The 12,913-nt window shown below is 37.6% G+C and overlaps 1 protein-coding gene across 1 annotated transcript in view; it reads left to right on the top strand.

Moving 5' to 3' along the window:
- LOC139443709 (dentin sialophosphoprotein-like) overlaps positions 1-12,913 on the top strand; it is a 28,550-nt gene that overhangs the window by 10,996 nt on the left and 4,641 nt on the right. The window contains exons 16-25 of the mRNA XM_071224644.1: positions 399-452; positions 1,167-1,220; positions 1,935-1,988; positions 4,257-4,384; positions 8,398-8,503; positions 9,296-9,376; positions 11,437-11,517; positions 11,873-11,953; positions 12,290-12,370; positions 12,702-12,782. Of these exons, the coding sequence (XP_071080745.1) occupies positions 399-452; positions 1,167-1,220; positions 1,935-1,988; positions 4,257-4,384; positions 8,398-8,503; positions 9,296-9,376; positions 11,437-11,517; positions 11,873-11,953; positions 12,290-12,370; positions 12,702-12,782 (801 nt within the window). The remainder of the gene's footprint in view (positions 1-398; positions 453-1,166; positions 1,221-1,934; positions 1,989-4,256; positions 4,385-8,397; positions 8,504-9,295; positions 9,377-11,436; positions 11,518-11,872; positions 11,954-12,289; positions 12,371-12,701; positions 12,783-12,913) is intronic.

The raw sequence follows: 12,913 nt of genomic DNA, 5'->3' as shown, positions 1-12,913 counted from the left end.
CCTTATATTTACAGAATCGTCCTCTGAGTTATCAGAATCGACAGAAGAAACTGAAAGTAACGAAAAAGGTAATCGTTTATCTTGGTTACATGTTAAAAGAAAATCACTTTTGACAATAGGTAAGTGATGGCTGAGTGGGAGGTTTAACTTCCGAAATGAAATGATCGCTGAAATATTACAATGAGAGAAAGCCTGCAAAAACACGACAAATGTGTCATAGTGTCCGTGCTACCAATGCATCTCAAGAAGTGTAGATTATTCTAGTATGTGTTCACCCTTTACATATCTATAAATGTCGCAGTCGTCACTGAATCATGTACTGTAACAGTTACTTAAAATGACTGACCCAACTGCTATGTGATGGCTAGTTGACAGGAAGACGTGCCTTATATTTACAGAATCGTCCTCTGAATCTTCAGAATCGACAGAGGAAACTGAGATTAAGGAAAAAGGTAATCGTTTATTTTGGTTACATGTTAAAAGAAAATCACTTTTGACAATAGGTAAGTGATGGCTGAGTGGGAGGTTTAACTTCCGAAATGAAATGATCGCTGAAATATTACAATGAGAGAAAGCCTGCAAAAACACGACAAATGTGTCATAGTGTCCGTGTTACCAATGCATCTCAAGAAATGTAGATTATTCTAGTATGTGTTCATCCTCTTAGATGTCTCAAATGTCGCAGTCGTCACTGAATCATGTACTGTAACAGTTACTTAAAATGACTGGCCCCACTGCTATGCGATGGCTAGTTGACAGGAAGACGTGCCTTGTATTTACAGAATCGTCCTCTGAGTTATCAGAATCGACAGAAGAAACTGAAAGTAACGAAAAAGGTAATCGTTTATCTCGGTTACATGTTAAAAGAAAAACACTTTGGACAATACGTAAGTGATGGCTGAGTGGGAGGTTTAACTTCCGAAATGAAATGATCGTTGACATATTACAATGAGAGAAAGCCTGCAAAAACACGACAAATGTGTCATAGTGTCCGTGTTACCAATGCATCTCAAGAAGTGTAGATTATTCTAGTATGTGTTCACCCTTTACATATCTCTAAATGTCGCAGTCGTCACTGAATCATGTACTGTAACAGTTACTTAAAATGACTGACCCAACTGCTATGTGATGGCTAGTTGACAGGATGACGTGCCTTGTATTTACAGAATCGTCCTCTGAATCTTCAGAATCGACAGAGGAAACTGAGATTAAGGAAAAAGGTAATCGTTTATTTTGGTTACATGTTAAAAGAAAATCACTTTTGACAATACGTAAGTGATGGCTGAGTGGGAGGTTTAACTTCCGAAATGAAATGATCGTTGAAATATTACAATGAGAGAAAGCCTGCAAAAACACGACAAATGTGTCATAGTGTCCGTGTTACCAATGCATCTCAAGAAATGTAGATTATTCTAGTATGTGTTCATCCTCTTAGATGTCTCAAATGTTGCAGTCGTCACTGAATCATGTACTGTAACAGTTACTTAAAATGACTGGCCCCACTGCTATGCGATGGCTAGTTGACAGGAAGACGTGCCTTATATTTACAGAATCGTCCTCTGAGTTATCAGAATCGACAGAAGAAACTGAAAGTAACGAAAAAGGTAATCGTTTATCTTGGTTACATGTTAAAAGAAAAACACTTTGGACAATACGTAAGTGATGCCTGAGTGGGAGGTTTAGCTTCCGAAATGAAATGATCGTTGACATATTACAATGAGAGAAAGCCTGCAAAAACACGACAAATGTGTCATAGTGTCCGTGTTACCAATGCATCTCAAGAAATGTAGATTATTCTTGTATGTGTTCATCCTCTTAGATGTCTCAAATGTCGCAGTCGTCACTGAATCATGTACTGTAACAGTTACTTAAAATGACTGGCCCCACTGCTATGCGATGGCTAGTTGACAGGATGACGTGCCTTATATTTACAGAATCGTCCTCTGAGTTATCAGAATCGACAGAAGAAACTGAGAACAACGATATAGGTAATTGAAAGTTGAACAAATATTAAACATCCTCTGTATTGTCCATAATTGTTAGACTCTGTTGCAAGGTGTTATTGCCAATGTGTAAAATACTGCAGCAATAACACGATGGCGGACAAAAAAAGGAAAACTCTGCAGGTCTTCGCATCTTGCTATCCTGGCATCTGAAGAAAATAATAAAGGCATGATGTCATAAACCACTCCCTTTTTCATTCCGGAAAATATTCTACACGTTATGTTTTAAGTATCCTTTTATGTATCTACCAACAGTTTGTCAGGTGTAAAATGTTTGATGTTTCTCTTGTTCTCATTCAATGTGGTGGCTATCTGATATGATAACGTGATTTATTTGAGAACCATCATCCAAATCTTCCGAATCGACTGAAGAAAGTAAGAGCAACGTTAACGTAAGGTAATCCTGTATTCAGGATTGATGTTGGAAACCGACTGCTTTGTTCATGAGTGAGAAGTGAATGTGATGTTTAATGCCCCTTTTGGGATTATTGTTACATTATTAGGGCAATGGAGGGAATGTCCAAATATCTGTTTATTTATCAAACCACACAGAGAACGAAATACATCTTTATCACAATGTGTACAACTCGATTGACGGGCAAACATGTCAACTATGCAAGTCCTAGAATCTTGCTACCCTGGTATCTGTTGATTGAATGAGTGAGTACGTATGGTTTGACGCCGCTCTTAGTAATATTCCAGCAATATCAGGGCGGAGAACACAAGAAATGGGCTTCATACATAGTAACAATGTAGGGAACCCGTGACGAACAAACGCTTTAATCACTAGGCTAACCCAAGAATGGTTTGATAGCATCAACCACATGCATTTGACTTTCATTTTCACTTTCATCTAAACATCCTTTCTGTAAGTTTGTCAGGATGCCATATGCTCTATGTTTCTCTAGTTCCCGTACACTGTGTGGCCTTTCAACGTGAAAATATTATGTTTATTTTTTTAGAATCATCATTGGAATCATCCGTCAGACGACAAAGAGAACGTAGAAGGTAATCACACGTTAATGGGTGCAGTAGCAAAACTCGACTGCTTTTTGTGAAAGGACGACTGCACTTGTATAAACGTATCTTGTCTTGTGATGTTGCTACCTTGAAAGATATGTTCATCTATAAAATCAATTGATAATACACAATATTCATTAAGTCTATTAGATCCTCAATTCTTCATATACGCATCAAGATTGCTTTGAAATTACCGCGTTGACAAATATATGGCCAGTTAAAGGTTTTGACATCTGCTAAGGAACATGAGAAAGTGCAACAATAACATAACGCCAGACAAAAAGGAAGACAATACAAATTCTTTTCCCTTTCTACTGCAGAACACCCGTGAAGATCCGCGGTAGAATAGGTCTTCAGCAACCCATTCTTGCCGTAAAAGGCGGCTATGCTTGTCGTAAAATGCAACTAACGGAATTGGGTGGTCAGATTCGTTGACTTGGTTGAAGCATGTCATCGATCCTAGTTGCGTGGATCAATGCCCATGATATCAATCACTGGATTGTCTAGTGCAGACTGGATTATTTATAGACCGCCGTCATACAGCTTGAATATTGCCGAGTGCGGCGTAAAACAAAAAACAAACAAACCACTCCAGCATCTGGAAAACAAAAGTAATCTTGATATAATCAGGTGATAAGTAGACGATGTAGTCACATTTTCAAGTCGTGTTTAGGACAAGAACTATGATGAAATATAAAATTACTGTAGGAATATGGTATGATGGTATAGTAAATGGTATAGTATGCTTGTGATAGATATAACATATGTACCCCTGTATATGTACGAGTCAACAATACCCGTGAAGATCCGGGTTAAAATTAGCAACCCATGTTTGCACTAAGAGGCGACTGACGAGATCGGGTGGGCAAGCTCGGTGACTTGGTTGATGCATGTCATCTTGTCCAAAATGCGTTTATTGATGCTCATGATGTCGATCACTGGATTGACTGGTCCACACTTGATTATTTACAGATCGCTGTTATATAGCTGGAATATTGTTCACAAACAAACATGAATCATCAATGTATGTCCAAGAAGGGGTTTCTGGTCTTAAAATCAATTCTCTTTTTCAGCGAAATGTGCATATAGGATGGAACACTGCTAGAAACCCGCCATTATCAACTGTGCAGAAATATCGACCGATAGCATTTCAATTGTATGTTTTATAGAATAAAAAGTTCGTGACAGAATGTGTCTTTGTGTAACATTATGTGACAATCTATGGCGTTTCAGTCAAGGTTCCCAAACCTTTGAATAGGCAAAACACGTATAATCGGAGAATAATGGGAATCTTCTCTGAAAACATGCAGACGGTGTCCTCCATATATCCTGATAAAGGAAAAGTGGATCATTGGCCGAATGTAATTGTGACAAGGACATAAATCGCTAGCCCTATGGCAGCCGTATACATTTAAAATCGTGTGCTTCGGCAACCGTGTTTCAGTACTTTTACTTTGAAACCGCCCTGATGTTGTGAGCAACATTCCACTCCGTATGGGTACAGTGACACACCAAACTCAAGTCACCCACCTTCCCTACCCGTGTGGGTGCGTGGGTGCGTGCGTGCGTGATTGCGTGCGTGAGTACGTGCGTGCGCGGGCGTGTGTGTGTCTCCCGAATCTCATTCATGGAAAAAGATAAACCATCAGAAATGATGATTCACACAAAAATAAGAATAAGGAGTAAAGGAGTCCTATTCTATGCGAGATGGTTTAGAGAGAAGTTAATGTGAGAAGTGACAATGTTTCAGGGGTGGGTGGGTGAATGCTTTTGCACAAAAACAATGTAACAAAGAATGCCAATGGGCAATCGAAACTGAACCAGACAACTGATGGTTGGTCGTATTGGCAACGATACACACAATCGACGACACGTCACACAATCATGCAGGTCACATGAGTGCAGTTTTAATGTCTTTATGATTTAATGTCATCTACATCAATGATCTGAAATCGTTCAATAATCATCACTAAGCATATTCCTTCCACTGAAATAAAGGAGATAAATGAGAACGTCTCGTCTTTCTCATATTTAGATCTATGCATACAGATTCTGAATGACAAAACACTCTCCACAAGACAAGACAAAGAGATGACTTCAACTTTCCAACAGTCAATTTTTCATATATGTCGAACAAAATTCCTGCAGCGCAATACCTTGGTGCCTACATTTCACAACTTTTGAGGTACCATCGAACATGTTCTTGTCCATATTCGATCACTTACATCCGACGTCATATTGCATCGAGCTGTATTGATTCAATATTCGTGTATGTGTAGCGCTGTTGGTGACATATAATGCTCACAAAGAAAGTGGTGTGGGGACCTGCAGATTATTTGTGGATTATAATCTTTATTATTTCTTTAATTAATTGTAATTTCACGTGCGGATATCACAAATAGTAGTCCAATTTGTTATCCAAACATGCACTTTCTAATAACATCAAGATACAAGCTTTCTATATGAGTCAAGCATATTCGTATGTATGGTATGGTATGGATATCTATAAAATTAAAGCCACAAAGTTCATTCCATAATCTTGTTTTTTGGTTTTGTTTGTTGCTTAGCGCCGCACTCAGCAATATCACAGCCATATGACGGGGGCATTCCATGATCATAAGAAATCTCTGCGTTTCCGACTATATCATAAGCATGTGTTCATGAATTACTGTCAAATAGTGAGGATAAAAGGTGTTCGCCAAAGGTGAGCGTATCCTGTCCCATTGGTGGCACCCGTCACAAACATACGCCAAGTAGTTATGCCAATGTGCAGATATAGACATTGTAATTATAAATCAAGGAGTTCTTTTGATGATCTGAATGCTCATTTTTGAACCACAGGGGCAGCAAAAACTCATGGCATGATTGTCTTGCTTTGCCACATCACCCCTTAATGTTTGGTTAACTTCGTAATGACCCTCATGTTCTTCTCTCGATTCTCTCGATCGAGATTATGGATAACATTTAAAGAATGGCCATCGTAAGGGATATGAAGAAATGTAGAGAATAGAATGCGTTAATAAGTATTGTTTTCCGCCGCTTTTAGCAATATTCCAGAATTATCACGGGGGACACTAGCAATTGACTTCACACAGGGTAGTATAAGTGAAAGAGATTCTGGTACTTACAAATAAAGAGAAAGACTTGAGCAGTTTCAATGTATCAGTCAACACATTTCTCAGCATAATTGATAAGAGCAATTGAGCTGATGGTGAAACTTGGAGTGTTCAGTCCATCAAGATAACATTGACCCAGTTCAAATAATATTAAGTCAACGCAAGAGAATAACCAATCTCGATTATCTGCCCAAACATTGAGTGAAGAAAGGCAAAATAGTGATGAAAAGTATGTGAATGGATCACTGAAGATCAGTGATGACACCATCGACTCTTAACCAGACAATCCAGTGAAACGATATCTCATTTACAGATTTTGTTGAAACTTTCAACGATCTTGTTATTTTGAATTACGTCTAGTGAAGAGACTCTGCTATTTGTTGAGTTAAGATCCAATTGTGTCATCACTGATTTACATAATAATATCACTAGATTATCTGGTCCAGACTCGATCAAATTGGCTACTAGTTCAGGCTACAGGCTACCGATAGAGTAGGAAATACTTCCCCTTTTCGCGAACACTTGGTGTCATCACTTGGTCGATGTTTCTGCTGGTGGACTGAAGTCATCATAAGTTCAGTAGCATTTATCAATTATGCTGCGTCAGCGACAAAGGAGATGTTTTGGCCAAGACATAAAAAACCGTTCCCATTGTGTTGAAAAACGAACGTTTTTCCTTCACTGATGAGTAGCAGAATCTCTGCACTTGTACACTTCAGACGCATGTAGCATATGTAGATTTGTAGATTTTCGCTTTAAGCTATGGACATGTTTACGAAAAGCTGGTCTACGTTGGAAAATGTTTGCTATTCTAAAATCAATGTATTCTAATGTGAGATCATGTGTTCGTTGTGGGGATGGTGTAACAGGTTTCTTTGATTGTCCTTTGGGCCTAAGACAAGGCTGTATTTTGAGTCCGATCTTATTTTCACTTTGTATTAATGAATTATATTACGAAATAGCTGCCAGTGGTAAACATGGTATCCAAATGTTTCCAGATTTGATAGAAATATTAAAGCTACTTTTCGCAGACGTCGTCATTTTAGTGTCAGATACTGTTGTTGGTCTTCAAAGGCAATTAAAATATTTTAAGTACATGCATGAAAGAATGGAAATAATCAGTAAATTTGGAGAGAAAAAAATAAAATTGTCATCTTTACAAGAGGTGGTCCAATATCGTCGAAAGAAAGATGGTCATTCGATGGTCAGTCGCCACATACACCACACTAAAAAAACTATAACAAATCTGTGCAATAACACAGTTTGGTAGAAGGATGACATAGAAGACCAGGGCTTCATTTACTCAAGACCTCAATGTGACAATAATACATGTTCATGAAGAATTTATCATATGAATGTCGGTAAGTTAAATCTCTTCCTATTATATCACAGTGCAAGGAAAGGCGTTTTCAATAAATAAATACCATCAGGAACTATCTACAGTTGATAACTTTATTCAAATGTAATAAATATATCTATATCATCCAATGCTTCATTCTGAGGTATTTTGAAAATACATCTATTAGTGGCTTGATATCTGTAACTATATCTATTAATATATAAACGACGATAAGCGCAATGTTCCACGGTTAAAATAAAAGATTATTAAAACATAAAAACAATATATTTGTTAGTTATTTATTGATATGAGCATACACATTCAAAAGAAATGTGCTGTAACAAATAACAACTGGCTTCTGAATGGAAAGGCGATTTGATCAATTTAATACATTATACTCATATGTATAAATAACATAAATTTTACAAGTGTTTCTGATCAGAAGCTAATTGTCAATTCAATATCAACATATTCATAAGTGAAGTATGCTGACCAGCATGTTTTAGATAGGATATGTTATCTTTGAGCTGATTTCATGTGGTACTTTGTTACGAGTCGACTTACCTTGTGTATATGCTAAGGTAAGAGGTTGGTTCCTTTTATTCAGATGTAATGAATAATTATCCTCCAGATGTTGTATTCGAAGAATATTTTGATAATAATGGCGTTATCTGCAGTACTATAAAAATGCCCTGTTGATCAGAAAGATTTTAAGAATTCACCAGTTCACTTTCGCAGGTAAGTACGTTCCATGTGGGGGGTTTTCACAGTAGCTTTCGATTTTTTAACATCGTCGTCCTATACTGGAATACTAAAGTGTTGGTATGCTTGTGTTGACAAACATTTTTGAGTAAAGTATGGAGTTGGTCTCGTTACACTGCCTAAAACATATTTATTACAAAATGTCAATGTGTTTCAGTGCAAAATGATCGTACAGGTGTTGCTCTCCGTTCTCCTGGTGTCAGTCACTCTGACTGAAGGCAGACCTAGAGACCTTCAGTTGATAAAACGGGAAGCTTTTGAAGGTAACCATACGTTACGTTTCCATGACAATCAATAAATTTCGAGTGATTCAGTGGCATTTAATTGTCAAACAAAGCACTTTCTACGTTTATGTTACCATAAACCGAACAAAATTAGGCCAAATCACTGATGTCACTGATTTCGTATAATAGGAGAACTGTAAAACTATTGTTCCCCCTGAGAGGGTATGTAAGACCACATCATTCGAAGTAAGTTTATTCCAACTACCTTTTTAGTCGTACTATACCTGGGGTTTTTTTAATTGTGGCTAAACTTCTAGCCAGCAGCTGGAAGGATAATGTAATTCCTGCTGGGGAACCGTGCAGGTAACAGAAGTATCGTAAGTCCCCACGGTCCCAAGTATGGTGGCCTAAGTTTGGTTGCTGGCAATCCCTAGCCCGTTTTTTATAATGTATTGTTTTTTATCGTGATATCTTTTTATGGTTCCATACTGGTGAAACTCATAAAAATAAATCTTCTTCATTGTGTGACTTTGTAGCCATTTCGTCATAAGAAAACAAAACAGGAAATGTTATAAGAGTTCAAAGTCCTTATCTAAGATAGTGTCATTGATTTTTGTGATACATTTTCTGTGCAGGTGTAAAGCATCATAGGTCTTCATCCCAGTGAGCGAAAGTCTGAACCATAAGTCAACACCAGGTCTTGTTTTAAGCCCGTTTGTAAGGCCTCTGAATTATTTCAAACTTCGATACTCCAGAGCTACATATATTGTATTTTCAGGATATACTGTGATATAAAGGCCACTCTATAGGTTAAGGTGATTATTATTTTAGGGCCGTCAGCAGCCGTGTTATCTGAATCATCTTCTCGGTCATCCTCGTCATCATCCTCAGAGTCGACAGAGGAAAATGAAGGTAATCCTGAGCTTAGATTCCAGTGATCTACAAACGTCTCTTATGTCATAGGGCTCTTTTGGTACCTGCAGAGCATGAATAACAAACTAAGCGTGTAAAATCGCTTTAATTACAGGTATGGTCAGTGAAACCAACCGAAAGTAGGTAGATGGTGTTGTGACGCCTGTATCGCTACCCCCTCACCTGTAGGTTTATCCAAGTGCTAAAAGTATTATACCAGCGATCCCTTGCGACTTTCCTCTCACAACAACATGAATAACTGAAAAACTGTTTATATATAAATTGTCAATGCAAAGAATAACCAGCCTAGATTTTCTGCCGAAACAGATTAAGCAGGGTTAGAGTCGGCTTCGCCATCTGGTCATCTTCGCTGACAGAAGAACAGGAGTGCAATGACGAATGCAATCTAGTATTGATATTTTATCTTAAGGCTATTTGTTTTGGTCATAGTCCAGTATTTCAGCAACATGACAATATATGGCGTCAAATAAACCGGTTAACCACGTTCTTCACCAACGCTTGACAAACCAAAACCAGTAGCCAGACGTGAATGGACCTTTGAAATCTCTGCAAAGGTTGCAGTCTTCAACTTTTCATGTATACTGAACACGTTTTTTTGTCTCTTTACCACTATGCCAGTTTGTTGTTCTTCCTATGTCATGTCAAAATCCTCTGTCTCTGTCTTCAAGATGTTTAAGTTTCTACCATCAGTTCAACAGCGTAAAATATGCTCTGATTTTCTCTATATTATATACGCTCAAAGATGGCTCTTTGATAAATGTACGTGATTATCAATTTCAGAATCGTCTTCTGAATCATCCTCGGGGTCGGGGATATCTTAGGATCCCGCGGTCGTTCCATTATTCAAACATTCTTTATTCTTTTAAGTTTCTACCACATATGAGTAGCATATGTGCGCTATTTCTTCTCCTTCATTCCTTTGTCATGCGATGGCTATTTTGTGATATGTTAATGCCATGTTGATCTTTAGAATCGTCTTCTGAATCGTCAGAATCGACAGAATATGCGTCATGTTTCTCATACTACCTTTGTTATAAGCTCACCTTTTCGCGAACACCCGGTATCATCAGTTTTTGATAGTGATTCATAGACACATGCTCATGATACTCGTATGACTATGGAAAGGGCATGGGCGCTTTTATTTGCTATATAACAGCTAATTGATACGTTAACATGATGTTTATAAAAAGAATCGTCCTACGAATCATCAGAATCGACAGACGAAAGTGAGAGCAAAGATGAAGGTAATTGCATGTTGAGGTACTAGCATCTTGCTACCCTGACATCTGAAAAACCCAATAATAGCTTGATAGCATGGGTCACTCACTTTTGACTTTCATTCAGGGAACTTCCGAAAACATCTACAAATGATACAATCATAAAAAATAAAAAATAACTAGCTTTTTATGACTAAGATCGTGTTTAGGTAACATAACCAATTGCTGCCTTTGGTCCTATTCCACACAATGAATGCCGAGCGGGAAGCAGGCTGACTAGGTGCTGTCCCGATCGTTGAAATTGTGCAGCAAGTTAATCAATAGGAACTTGTTTTACCCCAAAGTGCGGATTTTTTTCTTTGGGGTACTATTTAGCCTGTCAATTTCTTCCTTGTATTTTAGGTTATTTTTGTTTTTCAAATTTATCTTTGGTCAAACATTTGTTATTAAGAATTCACAAAAATATGAAAATTTGCGAAGTTGCTTGTTGAGCTAGCCTTTTAATGTGATGTTTATCTTCTGAAAAACCTGCTAATCATGTCCTGGCTTCTGTTCATCCCACAATGCAGAGGACCAGATACAAACTTGAGAGAAATAGAACATACACATCATGAATGGATCCTTTCAAGTATATATAATAGTTGCAGTCATATGTGGAACACAGTTATTCGAAAATGAGTCTCTTAGCAAGTGCTACCTCCTTTATACATTTCATGAATCAACCATCAGAATTTAAGTGAAACAGATTATCTACGTGTGTCTGTATGTATTTGATATAGTCTAAACATTTGATATGTGAATGTGATCATTTATTCAATTTAGAACCATCTTCGGAATCATCATCTGGGTCATCTTCATCATCATCCTCAGAATCGACAGAAGAAGACGAGAGCAATGATGATGGTAATCTTTGATTTATAAGGTTTATAAGGTTTTATAAGCAAAAGTATCTTCAATAGCTGGAGACATAAACACTTGTAATGGTTATCACAAAATGATTGTCTTACCAGTATGCCAGTCAGTGATGCATACTTTCTTTCATTTATTTTCTGTTTTATCCTTTCATGCAACTCGTCACGATATAGCTGAAATATTGCCGATGTGACGTTAAATATTAACTCATTCACTCACTCGCTCGCTCACTCACTCACTCACTCACTCACTCACTCACTCACTCACTCACTTTCACGCATCAACCAAATTTTGTTTATAAAGTCTGAGCATTTGATATGTGAATGTGATTTGTTGTTGAATGTAGAATCATCTTCTGAGTCATCCTCTGGATCATCTTCGTCATCATCCTCAGAATCAACAGAAGCAAACGAGAGCAGTACCGAAGGTAAACCTTGATCAGGGTTTCATTAACAAAAACACGACATGTTTGTCATACAATCCTGTTAGCCCTGCATCTCAAGTAATGAAGACTATTCTTCCATGAGTTCATCTTAAGACTTCTACACTTGGTGAATCAATAAACTGGAAACAGTTCAACAGAATGGCTTTCTGATCACACTAATTTATCCAGCGACGATAGACTTTAGGCAGTGTCATAGCACATGTTGTCAGTTAAATGAACTTTACAGATAGTGGCAGACTCGACTATTGAACGGGAGAAATATAGATTCACATATAAAACATAACCAATATTTCACTCTATTAAATCTATTACCATTAGAGTCATCCTCTGAATCATCCTCTGGTTCATCTTCGTCGTCATCCTCGGAGTCAACAGAAGAAGTGAAGCGTGATGCTGAAGGTAATCATATCGTTAATATTTAGTTTGAGAGGCCTGCTATGTAGCTAATCTAGTGCTACTTGACACGTACGATACGAAAGAATCCTCTGAATCGTCCTCTGGTTCATCTTCATCGTCATCCTCGGAGTCAACAGAAGAAGACGAAAACAAAGATAAAGGTCATCTTTGACAATGTTTTAGTTCGCAAAAAAACAATCCTTTTAAGAATCTTCAACAGCTGGAGCCATAAACATTTGAAATGGTTATTTAAATATGATGCAAGTGAGTGATTCGTACTCTTTTTTCATTTGATATCATTTGATATGTGAATGTGCTATGTTGTTGAATGTAGAATCGTCTTCGGAATCATCCTCTGGGTCATCTTCGTCATCATCCTCAGAATCAACAGAGGAGGACGTGAGCAGTACCGAAGGTAAACCACTATTAGAGTTTCATTAAATGAAACAGGACACATATGTAATACCACTGTATCTCAAGAAAGGTAGACTATTCTTCCATGAGTTCATATTTTTAGATATCTACAAATGTCACAGAATCGTATAC

This window comes from Haliotis cracherodii, unplaced genomic scaffold (assembly GCF_022045235.1).
Source record: "Haliotis cracherodii isolate W230 unplaced genomic scaffold, xgHalCrac1.p SCAF_5, whole genome shotgun sequence".
In the NCBI taxonomy this organism is placed as follows: Eukaryota; Metazoa; Mollusca; class Gastropoda; order Lepetellida; family Haliotidae; genus Haliotis; species Haliotis cracherodii.
Note: the sequence above shows the minus strand (reverse complement) of the source record. Positions and strands in the feature narration are given on the sequence as shown.